This window comes from Gracilinanus agilis, chromosome 3 (assembly GCF_016433145.1).
Source record: "Gracilinanus agilis isolate LMUSP501 chromosome 3, AgileGrace, whole genome shotgun sequence".
Lineage (NCBI taxonomy): Eukaryota > Metazoa > Chordata > Mammalia > Didelphimorphia > Didelphidae > Gracilinanus > Gracilinanus agilis.
In genome coordinates this window covers 204503737-204526844 of record NC_058132.1, presented here as the reverse complement: position 1 = coordinate 204526844, position 23108 = coordinate 204503737, and the positions used below count along the sequence as shown (strand labels likewise).

The following is a 23108-nucleotide window of genomic DNA, read 5'->3' as shown; positions in this document are numbered from 1 at the left end:
TTGTCCAGGGTCACAGTGAGGCCAATTTTGAACTCAGTTCTTCCCGAGTCCAAGCCCTATGCTCCGTGCTATCCATTGCATCACCTTGTTGCTCCTGTCTATTACTGCTGCTTCCCTAATTACTACTGTCATGTGATAAGCATTTAAATGCTTTCATTCATTCAATTCATTCCTTCTGTATTACCTTTGTTTCTGAATGGAATGAGGATGGGCGGCTTTAAAAGGGATGATACATATAAAAGGTGAGTCCATGTAGAAAAGGCAAATCAATTGACTCCTGTATAGTTCCACATTCCTGGGTCCCCTCAAATTATAAAGCCCTACCCAGACCGCCACTCACCTTTTTGGTATCTCCCCCTACTGGAACGTAAACTCCTTAAGAGCAGAGACTGTCTTATTTTAGCATTTATTCCACAAAGCAGTCCCGTAATACATTATTTTCTTTTGTTCAAAGATGTAAATACTGAATGAATGATGAATGCATGACTATCCAAATTTCCTTTCTGCCCCAGTCTTTTTTACCCAACTCCAGTCAAAGGAGACTCCCAGTCTCATTTTTCTGAGCATTCTCAAATTAAACCATTTCTACTATCCAGGTGGGGTGCAGGTTCGCGCCTTCCAGCGGGGAGGGCAGGGGAGAAGAGCTGAAGGACGGATTCAGTGGAAATTGCCAGCGAAGGAAAGGGAACTGATGTGTTTATTGCAAATGAGATGAATGACCTGAATCCATCCCAGGAAGCTTAGAGCCAGTTCTGTAGAAGCTGATTGGATCATAGAACGGGAAGTTGGTAGCAATCTGCACCTGGGGAATATGGGCTGAGGCTCAGATTCCACCACTGCTCCCCAAAAAAATTTGCAAAAGGAGAGGGTTGGACTAGATGTTCATTTCTAGAGCTAATCATATGCTCTATGGGTACTTTGTTTCCTCTACCTAAGCAACACTCTTCCATTTCCTCCAGTCTCCACACCTTCTATCGATCCCCGCGTGCTTCTACTCCACGTGGTTCTGTTTACATCAGTTGCCTCGGAAACGAAGGCCGGGAGAGGCTCCATCAGGTCACAATAATAAAGAGCCAATGGACGCTCCGCGTCTCAGTGACGTAAGGACGTACGGGGCGTGGCCAGACAGTCCTGGAACGCTGTGCGGCGACTATCCGCTGGGTGGCGCTGTTTTCCTGGGGAGGTCCTCATTGGGGCCCCTGGCGGAGGTGGGGAGAGGCGGGCAGGAGCCAGGGCCAAGGAGCCCTCTGCGTCAGCTGTTGCTCACTGCGCCGCGCCAGTGTCAGGCGGGACTTACCCGCAGCTCCATGCCTGTTTTCGGCTTGGCACATCCACCCTTAGAGAACCAGGTAGGTGCCACCTGTTCGGGATTGGGGCAGGGGGAGGGGAGGGGGAGGGGAGGAGCGACCCCTGCTAGGGGAATGTTCAAGGTGGGCGCCGACTGTTGTCTGGCAGAACGAGATGAACGTGTCCCCGACGCTGGAGCGGACACCGGGGGCGTGGGGGTGGGGAGCCTGGGCTTCGGGGGCTCGAGCTGTGTGGGGGGAGTGTCCGCTGAGCCTAGGCAGAGACAGTTCTGGGTACCAGTCGCCTGGCGTGTTGTCACTCTCCCGTTCCCCTACTCAGGGGTGCTCTAGGTGGCGTGTGCCTGGGTATATTTCAGAGGAGCAGGATGTGTGTTGTGTTGTAGCCCATTGTGACAAGAAGGTTGTGTGCCGCTCATTTACTGCCCCCTCTGGAGGGTTTTCTTTGGGGGAGGGGAAGGGGAAAGGAGAGAAGAGAAGAGAAAGAGGGAGGGGGAGAGAGGGGGGGAGGGAGAGCGAGAAAGAGAAAGAAAGAGAGAAAAAAAGAGAGAGAAAGAGGTCTTTCAGCCGGGGACAGGCAGCAGTTAAATAGTGGAGGAGAATTTCTACCAATCTTAAACCAGAGGAGGTATCTTTATAACCCCCCACCCTCATCCCAATTCGCATCACCTAAGCCAGCAACTTAAACTTCACAGTTAAAAGATCTTTCATAATAATAGTTACTCAAATTTATATAGTGCTTTCCCATATTACTCTCCCATTCCTCCCATAGGGCTGACCATCCCCATTTCTACCTTGCCCAGCACTTTAGGACTGAGGCTGAAAGAGCAGTCTCCTTAGAAGGGGAACAGTTGGGGTGGGGATGGAGAACTAAACTAAGAAACTAGTTGTTGCCTAGATTATACTGAGGCATATAGAGTTGTGGGACATGCAGTAAAACTTGGAGAGGGATCAGGTGGTTGGTAGAGCTGAAACTCAACCCCTTTAATTCTGTAGATTCATGTCTGCTTGGGGTCAGGGAATGAGGACTGGAATGAGGGCCTGAGTGCATCATCAGGACCCAGTGCTGAGTCAGTGGCATCAACTGGGACAGGGTGGAGACAGGTGCCTTGAGACACCTACACAAGGAGGGCTACACCAAGGTGGGCTACACCAAGGACTGTGAAAATCTTGGGGAGCAAGATGAAAAAAAAGGCCTAGAAAGGTGAGAAATACCATTCTTTCCCCCTATATCCAGTATAAACATGGGCATGTTTTTTAACAATGGTAGGACTAAATTGGACAGCTGCCTAGTCACCTGTCAGGGATCTTGCACTTTTCCCACTTTTTTTAAGTGGGAAAGAAACAGCAATGGTCCAAACTCCTGGGCAGATACTGGGCATCTCCTCGGAGCAGGCATCCTAGAAATTTGTTCAGCTTACTTTGTACACTGCTGTGTATTGAGACCAATCCTGCCATGGATATGATGACCAAAAGATTTATAGGTAGACCCCTAAAAGAAAAATTTGCAGTTCCTTTTTAACTTTAGGCACAAGGATGGCACTTAGGCAGGCAGGTAGGCAGGCCTCTCCTTTCTAGAAACCTGTAATCTAGATTGTTTAAGTCCTTTGCTTTCAAGCTACCACCAGTGTACCCTACCACTTTCTCTCTTACCCTTTTTTTCATACTGAACTCTTTCCTATGCCACTTCTTACTGTACCTTTTTCTGAGCTCTTTTAAAGTTATACCCCACCCCCACCTGCTCAATAAGTACAATACTACCCGCTAGTTAGGTGGGCATGGCACTGCCCCTTTAAGTCTCTCTGGATCCTGGAATGTGAGTGAATTGCTGTAGCCATCCCTGTGAGGTCAGATAAGATACTATATATATATCAGAGCCAGTAACCTGAGCTCCGGATTACCCAGCCTGGAGTCAGTCTCCACTCCTCTACTCTCCACTGGATCCCATGCCCTGCTGGGGAAAGAGAGGCCCCCAGAGTCCTGGTCAGTCCTTTTCCCCCTGGACACACAGGTCAGTGACTGCGTTTCTTTGCATCTGAACTCACATAGGTACTGCTGCTGCCTGGTGCTTGCCCTGCTAGTAGGCCTGGGGAAATTTGGGGGAAAGGGGTGGCAGGTATATAGATGGCAGAAGATTATCTACTGAGCCACATCTGATGCTGTGAGCTAGGCCAAGACCTTAGGAGATGGAGAGCAGAAGAGAGACAAGATCTGACCAAGGAATGGAAAGAACAAGCTAGGCAATAGACTAAGGGGACCTCTTCCTAAGAGTTTTCCATATCGCCTAAAATGCCAAGGGCACCATGATAGCATTGAAGCAAGCCTGGGAGCCTTGACATGATGATCAAGGGCACTAGCACTTTATTTGCTTTATCTGGAGAATATGAAGATAAACTTCCCAACTCAGCTATTCCCCTGGACCCACATAGGTACCTTCTCTCTTTTTCCATTCAGTGTTCTGGTCTTAATCTGATCTCTAGGTACTACTTCCTTCACTCCCCCACCAGGCCCCTAGGAAACTTGTAGGAAACATTAAGGGGGTTGCACTTTCCTGACTGACCCTCCCCTTAAAAGGAGTCAGTTTGTATAGTGTACTATCCCCTGATAGATAAAGCTTGCCAAGAGAATATCTCAGGTAAGAGCAGGTTCATGTTAGGGAAAAGAGGTCTGAAAACAAACAGAGCCCTTGGCCAGTGAGAATATAAACGCTCACCTTCCCCCTTTTTCCCTTTGCTCCTTTCTCTGCCAGAATACCCCCAGATCCTTCATGCTTCCCCAAAAGATATGAGCACTGTAGTTTGAGCCCCTCTCTTACCCGACGCCCACCCCCATGCCCTCCATAAAAGGCATGTTAGTCTGACCACATTCCAATCCCGTTAGCAAGTAGCTTTAGGAAGCTGTGAGGTCATTGCTGCAGAGGCCCCCAAGCACCTGGCGTGGGGGAGGTCAGAGATACAGCTTATCCTACCCTGGGCACCTGCACACCCAAGCAGGGACTTGGTCCCCATATGGAGATTTTTCATGAACCTCACTTTGAAATCTCCATCCCAGACCAAAACGCAGAGCAACAGAGCCTGAGATTCATTTGCCCTGGATGTCACCAGGAGGTGCTTATAGGTAGAAGAGATCAAGGAAGGGTGAAGGCAGCAATCAGGGCAGCCTTCCCCTGCCCTTGGGGCTGGGAGTATATGGAATTCCCATTGAGCAAGTCACTCCCCTGGCTGGACAGGTTGGGGAACCCTTCGAGTAAGGGACAGGAAATGACAGTGGCTAATGCAAGGGAGTTGGCTATCGTGGTTGGGATAGGGTTAATTGTAACCCCTGAGTCACATCCAGCTTGTTGGCACCTTGTGCCAAGTTAAATCTGGAGTCAGGGTGGAAGGTAGGAAACCAGGACCATGGCAGTGTCTGGAAGAATCCTAGCTGTGTCCAGGATGCTTATGGCATGGACACCATGAGGGAGATTGGCACCATAGGTGAAATGGAGTCTTCCTGGATGATATCTTGACTGATCAGTATTGTTCTGGGGCTCAGGTTGCTCCCGGCTTCACTTTCACCTGCCTGCCAATGGAAAATCTGAAGGGCTGTCTCCTACGGGGGCCTCCTACCCTCAGCTTAGCTCCTTGGACTATGGGACCAGGAGGATGTCTTGAACATCTACTGACAGCCTCCTTCATGAGACCTTGGCAAACTGCCTTGTAGCACCAACTCTGGGGAAGGCTGGACATTCCATTGTCTGAGACATAGGAAAGTAAGGGGTTATGAAGCACTGAGCTAGGGGAGTGGACACTGCTGCCATCCCTTAGGAAAAATACTTGGCCTAGATGCTCAACAAGGACCTCATCCCCTCTGAGGTAACATGGGAGTGACTTAACCCCAAGGAGGGTATAAGTTTAGCCAGAGAATTCTGGCAGTCAGAAAAGGAACCCTGCAGTCTTGAGAGATAGAGCAGGGGAAAAGTACCCAGTGCTAAGCAACTTGGCTGCCCAGTGTGTCCAAAGTGACTGGCACCAGAGGATGTGCCCGCCTGCCAGGAGCTGCATGCCTATACTTGCCAACCCAGAGTAAACAGGAGGAGGAGACAGACAAGGGGGGCCCCACACTGGGGGTGAGAGAGGGATCAGAGCCAATAAGATCTTTTCTTACTGCCCCATGAAAGGGCCATTCAGTACGGGTGGTTCCTGTGGCAACGAGGAGACTCGTAGCCATGTGAGCACCTCTGCCCTGTATGAGGAGGCTGGAGCCAAACCCCCTTCCTGCCACTCTACCAGCCTGCAAGGACACCCCTGAGCCAGGTAATGCCCAAGAGAGCCAACCCAAATTAGTCTTCTCCTGGACTAGAGTTAGATGGGCTGGGACTGGAGAGTGCCATGGGGCCTTAGCCCAAACCAGTGCCCTTCAAGACATAATGCTGTCAGGTTGCCAGGAAGGATGTGTATGTTTGTACATTGGGGGGATGCTAGCTTACTATAACAGCTGCCTAGAACCACTAGGAGTCTAGTCAGTTCATTTCTTTGTATTGGAACTGCCTCAGTCTAGCTGATTAAACTGGTGTGAATGTGTATATGAATGAGAATGCATATAATCCCACCAGGACTCCACTAGTGCGAGAGTTCTTCACCTCATTTGTGCCATGGATGCCCTTTGGCAGTCATTATGGTGAAGTCCATGGAGCTCTTCTCAGAAAAATTTTTTTAATGAATCGAATTAAATACATAGATTTGCTAAGGAAACCAATTATATTGAAATGAAGATATATTTTTTTCTCAGCCAGCTTCATGGAGTTTCAGAAATCTAAGGTCTGTGAACCCCAGGTTAGAAACCTTTAAGCAAAGAAAGGGACTGTTGTTTCTTTTTACTTTGGGGAGTTATGAAGTTGGAGGAGATAGACATGAATTTTGAATTTCTGCTTCAGCAGTCCCATCCATCCCACTGTTCCCAAACCATCTTAGAAGCATCCTCTTTGGCTTCCCAGGAGTCCAGTGTCATAAGACAGGCCATCAGATGCCAAAGCTTGTGACAGGGGCCTGTAGAATACCAATGTGGTGTGGTGGTGGTGGTAGCAAGTCTACTGGGGAGGAGCCATGAGCTCATCCCCTGAAGAAGGGCAGGATGTTGCCATGTCTGAATGGTTGCCTAGTTTAAGGGAGCTGGGCTCCTGATGCCTGGAGTTTCTTTGACATTGAATTATTGATAGAGTTCTCTAACAGTGAAATAGAGCAGGACTAGACCAACTTCCTCCCTTCCCCCCACCATCTCTGTCTCTTTTTTAACCTCTTCTATCAGCCTCTTCTCCCCTCAGGACTGAAAAAGCTGGGGAAAGTTCCCAGTTTCTCCTTAAACCCTTACTCAAATACCTTTTGTCACAGTTTGGAAGGATACTGCTAAGGCTTAACCTTGGCCTACCTTGGGATAGGGGAAGTTTGTATATAATGAATTAGGAGCCTGATGAGGTAAAAACTCTAGCAGCTGGCATGGCATGTTTGATACTCTCTGCTAATAGCCTTGAGATACCATATTGGGGCACAAGAACCTTGTAGACATTACCGAGATGGAAAAGGGGGCACTATCCCTTTAAGCCTCCATTTAGATTTCTTGGGCAGCTGCTACCAGAATATATACCCCCTACCACAGGGTTGGTTACCTAGAGATCTCAGCCAAGCCTGAAGAATTTGAGGCTTGGCACTGACTCCAAGTGGGCTGGACTCTGGGCCCTTCAGTTGCCTAGAGGAGGGGAAGGAGGAAGAGAGGCTAGACAGAATCAGTGCTTCCTATATCTCACCAGTGCCTTCCTCCACCACTGTCCCAGTACCCTCCTGCCAATCTCATTAGGAGGCAGGATTGGGAGCCCATCGGGCAAACTAGCAGAAAAAGCAGAACTAGGCCAGCTCTGGAGAGGGAGGTGGTCAGATCATTTATCATTATTAGGGGAGGAGAAGTAGAAGAGACCAGGAGTCCTGGTCATTCCCTATAAGAGCCCCCAGACAGATAGCCTTCAAGAAGGAAGCACCCATTAACAAACCCAATTCCTTTGATTTTCTATCCTGGCAGCACCTCTCCCTCCCTAGTTACCTTGGCAAGAAAGACTGGTCTTTTAGGGAGACAGCCTGGATGTTCTCAGTACAGGTAAAATAGAAAGCTTTTGAGCTTCATGGAGGAAGATGGAGCACTGTGCAGTAGCAGAGCAGACCTGGATAAGGAATCTGGAGGCCTGGGTTCTAGCCCCCAGCCCTGCTCCTACCTGGCTAGGTTTGTAATAAATGTCTGAGTTGTGTGGCCTTGAGCAAAGCATATCACCTTTCTGGGTGATCTCATTTTCTGCACCTGTAAAATGAGGGCGGTGGATTCAACTATCTAACATTTTGTATACTTCTACTTCCCATCCATGTTAGCCCCAAGAACCTGGGGGTCAAAGTGGAGTTGGGAGGAAGCAAGTTACAGTGAAGGAGCAGAAGATCTGCTCAGCATTATTCCCTGCTGCGTGCAGGGAATGGGCAGGTCTCTTGATCTCTTTTGGCTGCATCTATATAAAATGTGGATTAGAAAGAATACCGAATTGGGGGGCAGGGAACATGGTTTCAGATCCCAACAAGTTTCTTCCTCTCTCTCGGCTTCACTTTCGTCTTTTGTAAAATGCAGGAGTTGGGAATTGGACTAGATGGCATCTGAGGCCCTGTCCAGTTCTGACTCTGTAATGTATGCTAGCATCTCTAGGGTGACCCACTCCAGATCAGCCACTGCCCAGTGGCTCCCATTGGGAGAAGGCAGCATTGGCTGCAGTACTGGATTTTTGCCTCTAGGGGCCCCCTTTGCATAAGCCAAGCACCGCATACCTCCTGGAGAATTTGTGGGATTCCTCTGAGGGTTCCTCCAGGTGTTCACTGGTGCTCTTCCAGATGTTAGCTGTATTAGGGTCAGCTTGAGTGCTAGGGAGAAGAGCCCCAGGGGTTAGGCTGGGCCAGACCCTGGGCAGAAGAGTGCCAAAACGAGTAGAAAGGACATTGGACCTAGAGCTCAGAGGATCATAAATCTAGGCCTGGAAGGAACCTCAGAAACCAACTAGACCAACCCCATCCTTTTTACAAATGAGGAAAATAAGGTCCAGGGAAGCTAAATGACTTGCCTAGGTCATTCAGGCAGTGAGCATCCAAGTCAGGAGACCTGGATCCTAGTCCTGGCCTTGCTGCCAATGAGCTTTGTAACTACCACCCTGAGCCTCAATTTCCCTATCGCTAAAATAAAGCCGTTGGACTGCTAAGATTTTTCTCTGCCTGTAACATTCCATGATTCTAAGATGGTTAAGCTCACCTGTCATGACAGTCCTGGGCCTCCGGCTTACACCAGAAGGATGCTTCTACCTTCAAAGGGACATCACTCAATGTGTCTGCTGTCTCATGAGTCTTGCTTCTTGGAGACCTCAGTTTGAAGTGAGGAGAGCTTCGTCAGCCCCCTTCAATTCCACCAGCTACTCCAGGAATCTTATCTGAGGGACCGGATAGGGAAAGGGGATGTTACGTGTGGCACGGAGGGGCCTGGGAGCTGAGTAGGGTGTGTGCGTGCTTGTTTGGCTGTGTGTGTGTCTCAACTGTAAAGTAAGGAGGCTGGTTTTGTGTGGCCTTGACAGGTAATAACCAGTCATTCAGAGACTGTCCGAACAGGAATGGGCCTTAGAGGCCAAGTCCAACCTGGAGAAGAGTGAGGCTCAGAAAGGTCAAAGTGACTTGCCTACGATCACTTGGTTAATCTCATTATATTATGTCACATGTGTCTGAATTATATGGTTGTTTGTGTCTTTATGTTTCTCTGCATTAGTCTCAGTATAAAAAATCTGGGATTTGGCCTCGGTTTTGTTCACAGTTGAGAGCCTAGACACAGGCCCAACTGAGGATGGGGAAATGAAGGGGATCGATGGGAACGGTGGGGGAGCTAGTCCTGTAGGCTGTCTTTGACAGCTGCTTCCCTTATCTTACAGCCCATGCCGCTCCCAGCCCCCACTGAGCTTCGCCCTGAAGGATGTCCCAGCTCTCCTCCACCCTGAAGCGCTACACAGATTCATCCCGCTACACAGACACCCCTTACTCAAAATCCAGCTATGGGTCCTACACCCCTTCCTCCTATGGAACCAACTTGGCTGCGTCCTTCCTGGAGAAGGAGAAACTCAACTTCAAGCCCGCACACTCCTCTGGATTTCTCAACACCCGTCCCCGGACATATGGCCCTGCCTCCATCCTGGACTATGACAGAGGCCGTCCTGTGCTGAGGCCTGAGGTCGGAGGTATTATTAAAAGAGGAGAGAGCCAAAGCAGGATCACTGAGCGACCTTCTGGGAGTGGACTCAGTGGAGGCAGCAACCTGCCTTATGGAATGCCCAGTAGCTCTCTCAACTACTTGCCCATAAACTCTCGGGACCAGGTAGTGCCCCTGACCCAGAAGAAGTCTAACAGTCACTCGGACCTGGCCCGAGATTTCTCTGGCCTTCGGACCACGGACGGCTATAGGATGGACCCTGGGCCAGGGCGGAGCCCAATGCTTGCCCGGACCCGAAAGGAGTTGTGTGCCCTACAGGGGCTGTACCAGGCAGCCAGTCGGTCAGAGTATCTATCGGACTACTTGGAGAACTATGGGCGCAAGGGCAGTGCCAGCCAGGGGCCGGCCCCAGCCCCAAGGGCCCTGGAGGCCCTCAGCCCCACCTACAGACCTAATGGCCGCTATAGCCTGTGGGAAAAGGGCAAGGGCTCCAGCCCTTCCACCTCCCCAGGGCGGGATATTATGGTGAGTTAACCCCTGGGCACTGAGGCTGGGGAGGCAGACCCCCAGGGTGTGGGGAGGATCCCCAAAGAACTTTATATACTGAGTTCTCATACCTTCCAGTTTACTGATAAACTGTGGCTGAGAATGGGTCATAGGGATGGAAAACTTCCTAACCTCCATTGCTATCATGCCTAAGTCCCTGTTGAGGGGAGGGAGTAGGAATAGGGGGAGGGTGTCATAATATGACTAGGCTCCCCATTGGTCAGTGCTTGATGAGAGAGTGAGGCGACCTAACCCACTCTTGTCCCTGGCTGAACCCTGGCTTCGGTAAGCTGTGTTGTAGGGTTGGGGGAGGTGGGGAGGGGGGGAGAAGAGGAGGAGCTGGATGACGCTCTCTGGAATGCAGAGTCTCTCCAGAACCACTGCTATTCTTGTCCTTTCCTTTTCCATGGAGTCTGCCAGACCCCAGGGTCTCCAGAAAGCTCTGCTTCTTCTCCTTTTCCTTTATGTTAAGGCCTCCAGACCCTTTCTGGACCAGGATCAACTGTAGCTCCCTAGTGCTCTCCCTGCCACATCACCATCACTATCACACCTGGAACTCCCCAACTACTTGCTGGGTGGGAAAGAGGTCAGAAGCAGAGCTTATAGGTGAAAAGAGCCTGCTTTTTTTGGGGGGGGGGTTACTGCTTCTTCCATTTGTCTTGCCTTCCCATCTTCACTTGGGGTCGTGTTCCCATATTTAGCTTGTCTTATGGCCCTGGATAATTAGTTGGGGGAATCAGAGGGAGGAAAAGCTAGCTTTCAGAGTCATACATTTGGATAACTGGACTTCTTAAGTGACTTATTGCTATTTCATAAACCAAAAGAACAGCAGAGAATCTTAATGTGGGGCTTTGGAACACACTTGTGGCTTGCCTTGGACCAGAATGCTTAGGGGTTCATAGGACAAGGCTCTCAGAGGATATTCAAGAATTGATGTCATATCTTTATCCTCTGAACTCTCTTAGTACTTTGTTATGTGGCCTAGGACTATCACAACAGATTTTTATGAGGACAAAGTAGATACAGACATGGAACATGTTGGGACAGTAGAATCCTGATAAGGTCTGCCAGATATCATCAACAAACATTTATTGGCCAATCTCCTATTGTGTAAGATAGATAAATATGAAACTCACTTCCTGTTGTCAGGGAGCTTATCAATTTTGGAAAATTATAATATGGTCATATAACAGGCCCTGAAACACACAGCAGTGTGGACATATATAGTAAGATCCAAATGGAATTACAGAGAACAATGATTTAGGAATTCAGAGGAGGAAAACATTGTGGGCAGGATGGACAGAAAAGGTTCAACTTCATCTGGCCTTTTCTAAGCATTAGGAAGGGAAGAAGGAAAGAAGGAAGGATTTATCAAGCACCTGCTAAATGTTTTAGAAATTGTTTAATCCTAACAACAGCCTCGAGCAAGTAGATGCTCTTATCATTCCTTTTTACAGTTGAAGAAACTGAAGCAGAGAGGTTAAGTGACTTGTTCAGAGGCCAGTTTTAAACTCATCTTCCTGACTCCAGGCCCAGCACTCTATCCACATTCCCTAGCTGCCAGTGGAACTTCGATAACTGGAAGGAAGTCAGATAGGGCATCCTAGGCAGGGAAAACAAATGTGGGAAGATGGGGCTGGGCAAAGTGTGGTAAGGGACATTAAACTAATCATTTGGGTCATAGCAGAGAGTTCATCTAAGGAAAGAATGGTAGATAAAAATATGTCATGATACAGAAAGTATTATTTAATGATCCTCTAGAAATATACAGAGATATAGATATATAAAATTATTCTTTTCAAGTAAGTGGATTTATGTCATAACTTATCATATGAACTGAGTTCTAATTGTTTGGCTCCCCTACAAAAATGGCATCATCCTCTCAGTTCCAGACCTCTAGAATAGCTTCAGCTTTGCACCACAGAAGGAAGTAGTGAAGTGGTAAATTCCACTGATGTGGATACAACAACCTGCAAATCCTTCCTTCGTTGCTGGGAGTACTCCACCCACAAAACTCTCAAGTAGCAGAGTAGTACTTGAGTCTTCCTTGATAGTTGTTTCAGCACTTTTGTATAAAGAACTGTGCTGGGCATTGAGAGCACAAAGATATGAAATAAAACATAGTTCCTTTTCACAAAGAGCTTAAAATCCCAAAGGAGAAAGGACATGTACAAAGATAACTCAATTGCGAGGTAAAGTGTGCTAAGTGTAAGGAGAGTCCCAGAGGTCTGTGAGTTTGAGAGGGAGAAATAATTTCCAGGCCAGTTTAAGGACTAAGAAGGAATAAGGAATACTTCATAAAAGAGGTGTGAAAAAAGAAGGTTGGAAGGAAGGAAAGAAAAAGGAATATATGAAGATTTGTGGAGAAGGGTTGTCCATTCCAGGCATGGGGAGAGAAAGAATAGAAGCTAACCATAAGGAAAAGTGAGTTTTCCTAGAACTTAAAGAAGGTATTTGAAGGAGAAGAGTGAGATACATCAAGAAAAGAACCTTATTCCATGGACAATAGAAATCTATTGAGGGTTTTTGAGCAAAGAAATGGTATTCAGAGCTAAGTATTAAGAAGATTACTTTGGCAACAGTATGGATTATAAATAAGACTTTCTATTTATATAATGTAAATAAGACATTCTGTTTGGTGGAACTCCCTCTACCAAAGAAAACTGCAGTTTAACTGTCCATAACTTTGTAGAGAAGTATAAGGGATTTGCCTGAGACTGAACCTTAAGTGATTATTAAGTGCATTATGGTCATAAAATTAATTTCAGCAGTAAAATTTATACCCAAGTTCAAATATGACCCGTTCTAGCCCTCTATCCTCTGCCAATCTACTCTTTTTTTTTTTTTAACCCTTACCTTCCATCTTAGAATCTGTATTGAATTATCAGTTCTAAGGCAGAAGAGCAGTAAGGGCTAGGCAATTGGTGATTTGCCCACAGTTACACAGCTAAGAAATATCTGCTGCCAGGACCTCCCAATTCCAAGCCTGGCTCTCTATCCACTTATTCACCTAGCTACCCTCAGGCTCCTATTCAGTTGCCATTTATAGAGCCAGTTGAAGACTGCAAAGTGTTCTATATACATTATTAGCTCATCGAGTCTCACAACTCTGCGAAGTAGACTATGAGTACTGTTATCCCCATTTTACAGATGAAGAAACTGAGGCTCACAGATTGACTTGCCTATGGTCACAGCTAGCAAATTATTTGAACCCAGGTCTTTTGACTCCAAGTTCAAGACTCTCTCTTATACCAAGCTGCCTTACAAGGGGAAAAAGACTTAAGAAACAGGGTCAATAGTTAGGAATGGCCTAAAGTAGTCTAAGGCAGAGGTGGTTCAGGGCTGAAAGATGCAGGACTTTTAGAGGGCTTTTCAGGTCTTCATTACCTCTTACCTTGACAGCTGAAGCAGCCTTCCAATTAATGGGTTTCCCTGGCTTTAATCTCCCCTCTTCAATCCAGCCTCTACACCAGGAGTCGGCAACCTTTTTGGTCATGAGAGCCATAAACGCCACATTTTTTAAAATGTAATTTGTGAGAGCCAGAGCTGTGCAGTGCTCACAATGCGCGCTCCTGTAACAGTGCCTGAAAAAAAAATGACTTTATGGCTCCTGCAGAAAGAGCCATATCTGGCCCTCAAAAGAGCCAGATATGGCTCTAGAGCCATACGTTGCCAACCCCTGCTCTACACAAATGCCAAATTTGTATTCCTAAAGCACAAGTCCCTTGTTCGAGAAGTAAATCCCTATTGTCTAAAGAGAAAATCGAAACCCTCCTGTTGAGTATTTCCAATGGTTTCAGCCTACCTTTCAGGCATATTACAATCCTTCCCATCCTCGATGTTCTAGTAAAACTGTCTTTCTTACTATTTTCCATAATATGACAAGATGTTCTCTCCTTAGAGAATTTCTAATTTCCTTCAAAGCTAAGCTCAAGTGTTACCTTGAATATGAGGATTCTCCTGATTTCCCCCAGTTACTAGATCTCCTCCTGTCCCAACCCCCACCCCAAGAAATTCTATTCACTTTGTACATATTTTCTATTTACTTCTCTCTGTTGATGATGTTTTCCTCCAACAAAACGTAAAGAGGGCATAAATTGTGCCAGTTTTTGTCTTTATATCCACAGACCTAACCCAGAGCCTAGCACAACCTAGTTGCTTAATAAAGATTTGTTGAATGAATGAGTGAATGGATGGAATGAATGAATGAGTTCTAGTCAGGGTACAGCTCTGTTGCAGAGGTAGCTGTTGTCAGAATTTGTTGAATAATTGTAAGTCACAGTTGAGAGAGGGCAAAAAGTCAAATGGAACTCTCAGGTCCTGACTCAGGGTGGTTGAGAGAAGGGTAGAAGGGCCATTCAAAAAAATTGAGTTTGAGGAAAGGGCAGATTTAAGGAGGTGGTGGGCAGGAGAAATAAGGAAGGCATAGGATCATAAATCTCTAACTGGAAGGGATCTTGGAGACCATCTTGTCCAACTCCACCTCTACCTCCCAATTGTATAGATGTTAGGAAACTCAGATTTGGAAACATGGTGAATTTGAGATCGTGGCTGGGTCAACTCAGAAAATAGCATATGTGTAATGTATGTGAAGTACTATTATAAATAGTTGCCATTTACAATGATATAATAACGAAAATGACATTACTGTCATCATCAGGATTAGATCTCTAGAAGGAAACTAAAATGTAGAATTAGACAAACCAAGACTGGAAAGAATTTCATGTCAACAGTTATCAAATGCCTGTTCTTGTGTGACTGGGGATTCAAAATAAAATAGCCCCTGCTCTCATCAAACTTACATTCTTTTTGGTAGGGGTGAGGGATATATTACGGATGAATAAATATATGGTTTTTCTGAAGGAGATTATTATTAATTTTTTTAACCCTAACTTTTGTCTTAGAAATCAAACAAAGTATCACTTTCAAGACAGAAGAGCAAATAAGGGCAGGGCAGTTGAGGTTAAGTGACTTGCCTAGGGTCACAGAGCTAGGAAGTATCCGAGGCAAGATTTGAACACAGGTCCTCCTGACTCCAGGTCCCACTCTTTATCCACTGATCAGTTGCCCTGATAGCCCTGATAACTCTGTTTTTGAAAGAAGTGGGTTCCTGTTGCCAGGATGAAATACCAACTATTTGGCATGGGAATGGCAACCAGGGAAACATAATTTGAGACTTGAAGGAAGGTAAAGATTCTTGGAAACAGAGGTGAAGAGGATGTAGGAACAGCCTTATAAAAGAATGCAAAGTTCCAGGAATAACAACTCATAGTCTAATTTGGCTGGAATATAGAATACATGAAGGGAGAGAATAATATGAAAAAACACCAGTAATGTGGGTGGGAGCCGGGCTGACAAATCTGTATTTTATTCTAAAGATAATAAGTCACTGACAAGTCCTGAGAAGGAGAATGATAGAATCAGATCTGTGGCTATGGAAGATTATTTTGGCAGCTGTGTGGAGGATAAGGGGAGAGATTTGAAGCAGAGAGGATCAATGAGGTAGTCACTGCTGCAGTAGTCTAATGAAAAAAAGTAATGAGGGCCAGAACCAGGGAGTGAAAATGTAAGTGAGGAGGTGACAGGTCTTAGAGATCCAATCAACAACTTGGCAACTGATTTGAATATAGAGAATGTTAGAGGAAAGAGTCAAGGGTACTTCAAGGTTAATGAACCAAATGACTGCAATCCCTAAGTATCCTATGATGGTGCCCTCACAAACTTGGGAGATTTGGTGAAGAGGTGGGTTTAAGAAGAAAGGAAATTAATTCCATTTAGGACATGTTGAGTTTGAGAAACTGAAGGAGATCCAGGTAGAGTTCAGAAGATCATAGATTTCAAGCCAGAAGGGACCTTAGAAGTCATCTTGTTCAAATCCCTTATTTTTCAGATGAAGAAACTTGAGGCCCAGAGAGGTTTAGTGGCTTGTCTAAGGTCACAGAGTTTCTAAGTAGTGGAGTCAGGACTTGATTCCAGTTCCTCTGACTCCAAATCTGGTACTCTTTCCACTAGACCAAGCTACCTTGATGACAACAGGCCATTGACAATGTAAGCTTGGAACAAGATTAGAACTGGATATGTAGATTTGGGATTCATCTGCTTAGAGGTCACCCTTGAAGCCATGGAAATGGATAAAAATGTAAATCTGGCATTTTACCCACCCACTTAAGAAAATATCCTCCAAGAAAGAAACCTGATGGGTCAGAGGCATAACCTCTTCTGTGTAAGAGCTTTATTGTCCTTGTTTTCCTTTCCTTCCTTCTTCCTCTCCTCTGCTTTCCTCCACCCTAACCAGTGAGGTAGCTAGTTCCTAATGTTGATGCAAGCTAGAACCTTCTTTGCAGTTTTGTTTAATGACTACTTTCTTGAATAGGAATGAGCCTATTTTGTTGGCAAGTTGATATTTTGCAATCACATCTTTTAGTTCATTCAATCAATAATCATATTTACCAAGCAATTACTATGTACATGACAATGTACTAGGTGTTGTGAGACATACAAAGATGGCTGAGCACAGTCTCTCCCTCCAGGAACTTAAAATTTTATAGAGACAAATAACTGTAATACATGTAGAGTTGTTTTCCAGTCATGTCCAAACTCTTCACGACCCCATTTGGGGTTTTCTTGGCAGAGATACTGAAATGGTTTGCCATTTCCTTCTCCAGCTCATTTTTACAGATGAAGAAACTGAGGCAAACAAGGTTCAGTGACTTGCTCTGGGTCACATAGCTAGGAAGTGTCTTGGGCCAGATTTGAACTCAAGAATACTTCAGGCCCAGCTCTCTAACCACTGTGCCACCTAGCGCTCCCATTGTAATAGACAGTGGTATATAATAAATGCTATATGACCAGAGCAAAGGAAGTGCCATCGAATTCCAAAAAGGGTAGAGATCACTTCCAACTAGTCATTAGAGAAAGACTCATAACAGCATTGCTATTCCTTCCTACTTGAGCTTGATGAAAGGCTTGAGTTCCAGAATAGGCAGAGATTGGAAGACATTCCAGGTAGAACATCATGAACAGAGATGGGAATATTCAAGAGGTTAGGGAAAAACAGCCTGTTTGGCTCCCTCCCTCTTGATTTTCTTAGCATTTTGGCTGCTGCTTTTCCTCTTAATCAGGAGTACCATGGGGGGCAATATTGCTACAATGGACATTTAGAAAGGAGTAGCGGTCTGCAATAGATGCTTTGCCTTTGTAAGGATGACTAAAACAGGCTCTGACATTGAAGATATTAACAAGCTCTTTTCCCTCCTTAGTAATATCAGGTCTTCGACCTTTTCTGATGACATAGTGTCTTTGCAACAGAGAAAGGAATCAAAGTCAAAAGGAGAATGAAAAACAACTTTGGAAAGAAGAAATCAAATTCTAAATTCTCAGATCTCCTTTCCCCCCCTCCCCCACTTCCTGTACTTAATGCCTCTGAACTGTGACAGTAATAGTCTAAAAATCAGAATCTGGGAAAGATGGGAAAGAGACTCAGTACCAGAGTAAAGCCTTACAGTAGAATGGGTGCTATTCCTGAAATTTAGGAAGATGAGGAGAAAAGAGATGGGTCCAAAAGAGGTCAAAGCAAAAAGCAGAGAGGGGATCAAGCTAGCACAGGTGGCTTCTGGCCATGCTAGGGAACTAGAAGCCTCAAAAACCCAATCCACTGTCATCCCATCCTCCCCACCCCACCTCTGATGTTCCCTAGGCCTATGGAAGGACAAGCTGTTCTACAGAGTCCTGCCAGGGCTGTGCCTTAACCCCCTACAATCCTTCCTAATCCACCTCAGCTCCACCCCCTCCAGCTGCTCTCTCTCCTGGCCCTTGGCACAGAGCCTCCTCTGTTCAGCTCAGCTCCCTCTCCCCAGGGAACAAAGTAGAGCAGAAACACTCAGAGAGGAGATACCTGTTACTCGATTTTCTTTCACCACTTCCCTCTCCCCTCCTCACCTAATCTCTGTGCCTCTGTCTCTGGAGTCAGGGTCTGGAAGCCCAAGCATAGGTATACCTGGGATGACTGACTCAGTTCTGAGGCCTTGGTTTCCAGATGCTCAGTGGCAGGCACCACCCAGGTGATAAAGATGATCACATGGCTTTACTCCCACCCTCTTGGATGGGACTTTGGACTTAAACACATACCAGAAGTAAGCCAGGGGTTACTCTAAACAGGGCAAGTGAGGACACCAGGGACTGTCCTAGGAGTTCCTTGGTGAGTTCCCCTCTTTCTCTTCATCCTTGCCATGGCTTTTTTTTACTCAACCAAATTAAATCCTGCCCCTACTGACTCAATTGACTCTTGTTCCTCTAGAGCAGGGGTAGGCAACATATGGCTCTCGAGCTATATCTGACTCTTTTGAGGGCCAGATATGGCTCTTTCTGCAGGAGCCATAAAGTCAATTTTTTTTCAGGCGCTGTCACAGGAGCATGCACTGTGAGCACTGTACGGCTCTCACGAAATTACATTTTAAAAAATGTGGCGTTTATGGCTCTCATGGCCAAAAAGGTTGCCGACCCCTGCTCTAGAGTGATATAGCCTGATACCTTAAGGCCTTCTCTCCAACACAGATACCTTCAGCTCCCCTTATACTACTACTCCTCCCCTAGTTACCTTAGTATTGCTGTCCCTGAGGGTTTGACTACATCTGTATTTGACAAGTTAGGAAAGTCTTCTAGAAGGGAAAGCCAGGAAGAGCCAGGCCCCCTAGTCACAAGAAAACACCAGATTCCAAGAGCTGAAGGTGCTTTCATTTAATGGTTTGTGCTTAGTTAGGCTTCCGAATAGCTGAGTCTGTTTCACACACTTCTGGTGCTACCTGGCTAATGAAAGGACTTCAGCTAGGGAGAGCTAAGAGAAGAGGCCCCATTTTGCATCTCCAGGCTTCCATTTCCTGGCCTTTAAACAGCCAGAGAAAGAAAAATTAGAGGGAATGACAGGCCTCAGTTTCTCAGTTTTTGAACAGCATATTTTTTGCTGTCTAATTCCATACACACACATTCCCCCACCACCAGAGATTCTGGATAACTCATTGACAGATCTGGCACCAGCTATGCAGGGGTTAATCAAGGTCTGAGAGAATGTTCCCTGCCTCTGGGGGAACCGCTCCACTGATCACCAGGATTAGGAAGTGAACACTATGTCCAGAGCCCAGGGTTGGACACGTGGCCCCCACTCACCTCACTGTATACTTGGAACCGACTTCCTGATGAACCCAGGTGTAACAGGAGAGGGACTATATGCCAGGCTCTGAAATCTCGCTGACGCAGGCTAGTTCCCCCCAGGGTGCAGTGGAATTCAGAACTTGCCACCTCCTATCAATAACCTGCTTCCTAGAAGTCATGAGGAGGGGGTAGAGGCAGAGTGGAGAATGTGGAGGCTCAGGCCATCAGCAGGCAGGGTAGAAAGAATGTAAGGAGCCAAGGTTCCAGTTACCTCTCAGCAGTTACTCTTATAAGCCCCATAGACAATAGAATGACTGGCCCCTTTCCTTCCCCTACAATAAATACTTGAAACCACAGGGGCCAAGTCACTACCTCATAGGGTTTGTGAGTTTCAGAAGGCTCTGTTCATTATTCCCAGACTTCCTCATTCAGTCAGCAACATCTGAGATATGGCCTGGAATCAGGGATTTTTGCCCAGCTTGCTTTGAATAGTCAAAATCATTGACAGAAACTTGGACTTAAACATTCTGGCTAATTACAAGGGAAATGAAAAACAGATTCCTACCCTCAAGAAGCTTAGACAGAACAAGCAGTACAGAGAAATGACTATCTTGGCCTGGTGAGATTGGTCCAATATTTGGTAACCTGTTTTTTTCAAGGCATGGGAAAATGACCACACAGCCAAGAGGGACCAAAGAAAGATGAACTCAGAAGTTCCCATCCCTTCCATACAGACCCTACTTCAAGAAATTACAAAGCTAAGGAGAAAACTGAGAGTTTTTGGCTATTTAAGGAATGGAATCTATTCCTACCCTAACCTACATGAGGACTGTATGTCCTCTTTTGGCTACACCTGGCACCTGCAGGGCCTGCTTGACCAACCAAAGACCAGGATGACCTAGGGAAAATCGCTTAATCCCTCCAGGTCTCAGTTTCTTATCTACAAAATAAGTAAGTTCAAGTAGATGGCCTCCAAGGTGCCTTCCATTTCTAAGTCTCTGAAGTTCCTATCTCATTTTCTGCTTCACAAGATTCCAGAAAAGGGTCTTCCACTCTGAGGCTTCACTATCCTTAGTTATCTTCCTGACCTCTGGCCAAGGAGAAAAAAGGAGAAGGTGAAGGGAACGTCGCTGCTCTTTCCAAGAAGGGATAGAAGGTAGCATGATGAAGCAGAAAGAGCCCTAGGTTTGAAACTGCAGAAACTGGGTTCAGCTCCTAGCCTTGTATACTACCTGTTCGTGACCTTGGGCAACTTACTTATCTTCCCTGGACTTGATTTCTTCTTCTGCAAAAATGAGGGATTATAGGATTGATGATCTCCAAGATCCCACTGAGATCAAGATGCCTGGGCAAATCTCTTAAACTTTCTGAGCTTGTTTCCCCATCTGCAAAATAGGGATAATAATATCTAGAGTATTGAGGAACCAATGAGATAAATTTTGTAAAGCACCCACTCTATAATTGTCGGCTATTATTATTGTCTTTTGGGATACCTGCATCTTGCCAATGTCTTTGGTCAGATAAGCCAGCTCTTGACTGCAGTAGGAGGAGTCTGTCTGCTTGACAAGACAGAAATACACCCTACTGTCTTCCCTCAAGAAGTTTCAGGATTTTCAGGCAATTAATTCAAAACCCTCAAAGCCATTGCCCAACACACTATCAGTTCTTTAACACTAACACTCTGTTTTATTGTGTGCCCACTAATGAAGTGGGCATCTGTGACCTTCATTTTGCATCTTAAGAGACAGCCCTAACAAAAGATGTACCCAGGAGAGCAATTACAAAAGACTTTATGAAGCAAAACATAACCAGATGCAAATTAATACAGTGTGTTTAAACTATGTGTTTAATTGCTAAAGGGGACATAGTTAATGGAGTGTTGAAAGCTAAGTGGGTAACATTGCGAAAGTTTCACGGAGGAGGTGAGTCTGGAAGAAGGAAAAGGGACATGGATTGGCAGAAAGGAGGGAAGGCTTTCCCGGAGAGACACATCTGTGCAAAGATAGGATGAAGTGGGAGAAGTCAGGTTTCATGAAGAGTACAGTGTGTGGGTTGGCTTGGCTCACAGCAGGGAGTCTGGAAAAGCAAAGGATGATGAGATTGAAAGAAGCAATTAGTGGACAGTCTTAAAGGAAAGGTTAAGGAGTTTTGATTCAATACAAGGCCATAAAAAACTGGTTTCTAAGCAGGAAGATGACATGATCCAAATAATGTGTGAGAAAAGATTATTAATGCAATGCATGATGAATCAGAAAGAGAGGAGTTTAGAAGTAGGAAAGCCTAGAAGGAAGCTGTTGCAGTTATACAGTTATGAAATGATCAAGATTGGACATTGGGCTGGTAGCTGTGGAAGTGTCACCCCTTTAACATTCATGCAGTCAGAATGCCCAGCATACATCATCAGGCAGAGCCCCAGCAAACTCAGTCTCAACAATCCTACCATTACAAACACATCAATGGGCTACCATTCCTTAGGGCTTAGCAGAGAGTGGAACCAGCCTGGCTTCCCTGACTTCAATATGAAACTGAAGGTATTTGGTTAGTTAAGGAACAGTGTACACACACCATGCATGTGTATAGGACACATTAGCCATGTGCCCAGGGCCATGTGGACACCAGTTGTGTACATGTGAATATGAGCGGGCCTGTTTTTATGAGAGGAACAGAAGGAGCCCACAGATGAGTAACAGCACACACTGCCGCCTCTCTGAATATTTTTAAATGCTGCTAAATATAGCCTACAAGCTCCAAACAAGATACTTTCTCCAGGCAGGTCCATGTGCAGTGCCGAGGGGGAGGGATATAGAGGCAGAGATAAAATTCTCTAGATTCAGTATGCAGTATGCAGTATGCAGGCCAAGACTATATGGGCAGGGTAAAGATGAGATACCAACCTGTGACCTAGCTGGAAATCCATTTCCCAGAAAATTTGACTGTCTCCTAAGACCCTCTGCCCCATAAAAAGCAACAGAGGAGATTCTTGCATATGTTTTTGGGCAGTTTGGTTCAGGAGGTCCTAGAAATATTCTGTCTGTTTGTGGAGGACTTTGGTTAATGGAAGGGTATGGCAGATACTAAGACCTAAGGTGTTTGGAAGAGGTGGGAAATCCAGGAGGCTTCCAAACCACACATTTCTCAGTGGGGAAGGCAAAGATGGTTTTACTCCAGTCTGGAAGGGCCCTTATCTTCACCTCCCTGGGTGGTTGAAGAGGCATTAGATTTAGTATGGAAGCTAATCTAATGCAAAGTCTGTCGGGGCCTTTCTGTGTGGCTTTAGGTGACACTTCACGTCTAGATCTCCAATTTGACATCTAAAATGAAAGGGTAAAATGAAAGGGTTCCACACTATCTTTGTGGGTTCCAAGATTCTAAATGCAGAACTCAAATCCCTGCCCTAATGGTTACAATCTGTGACCTTGGGCAATAGCCTCAGTTTCTTCATGAGTAAAATGAGGGAGTTGGACAAAATGAGCTCTGAGATCCCTTGCAGCCTCAACCTCTGTGATTGTGTTCCCTGCCTCGAAAACGGTGGAGGGGGTGCAGAAGGCCGGGGGTAGGAATCCACAGAGAGGGAGCAGAGGAACAGGATCTAGGGAGGGTCCCCTCCTCCCCGCAAGGCACGACCCTTGCATGGGGTCTGGGCTGGCCGAGCGCCCCTCAACTGCCTCTCGAGCCAGCGGGCAGTCGCGCGCCCCGTGGCTTCCCCACCCCCAACCCCGGGGCCCTCCCGCGCGCCCTCAACCGCGGCCGGCCCCGCCCCGGCCCCGCCCCTGCGTGACGTCAGCGGGCTCGAGCCTCCCGGTGCTCGAGTCCGGCAGTCGCTCGGTCGGTTGGCTGCGCGAGTTGCGGAGCAGGCGACTGAGG

General features: G+C 46.3%; 1 protein-coding gene across 3 annotated transcripts in view; it reads left to right on the top strand.

Moving 5' to 3' along the window:
• Window positions 1–410: 410 nt before the first annotated feature.
• Window positions 411–23108, top strand: part of USP2 (ubiquitin specific peptidase 2) — a 37838-nt gene continuing 15140 nt past the window's right edge. Inside the window, exons 1-2 of one of the 3 annotated variants that reach the window (XM_044669639.1) lie at window positions 411–1349; window positions 9277–10076. In XM_044669639.1, the coding sequence (XP_044525574.1) occupies window positions 9318–10076 (759 nt within the window). In that variant the 5' untranslated portion in view covers window positions 411–1349; window positions 9277–9317. Of the gene's footprint in view, window positions 1350–3236; window positions 3316–5542; window positions 5600–9276; window positions 10077–23108 lie in introns of those variants that run through there. The other 2 variants (XM_044669638.1, XM_044669640.1) reach the window with 2 other exon arrangements.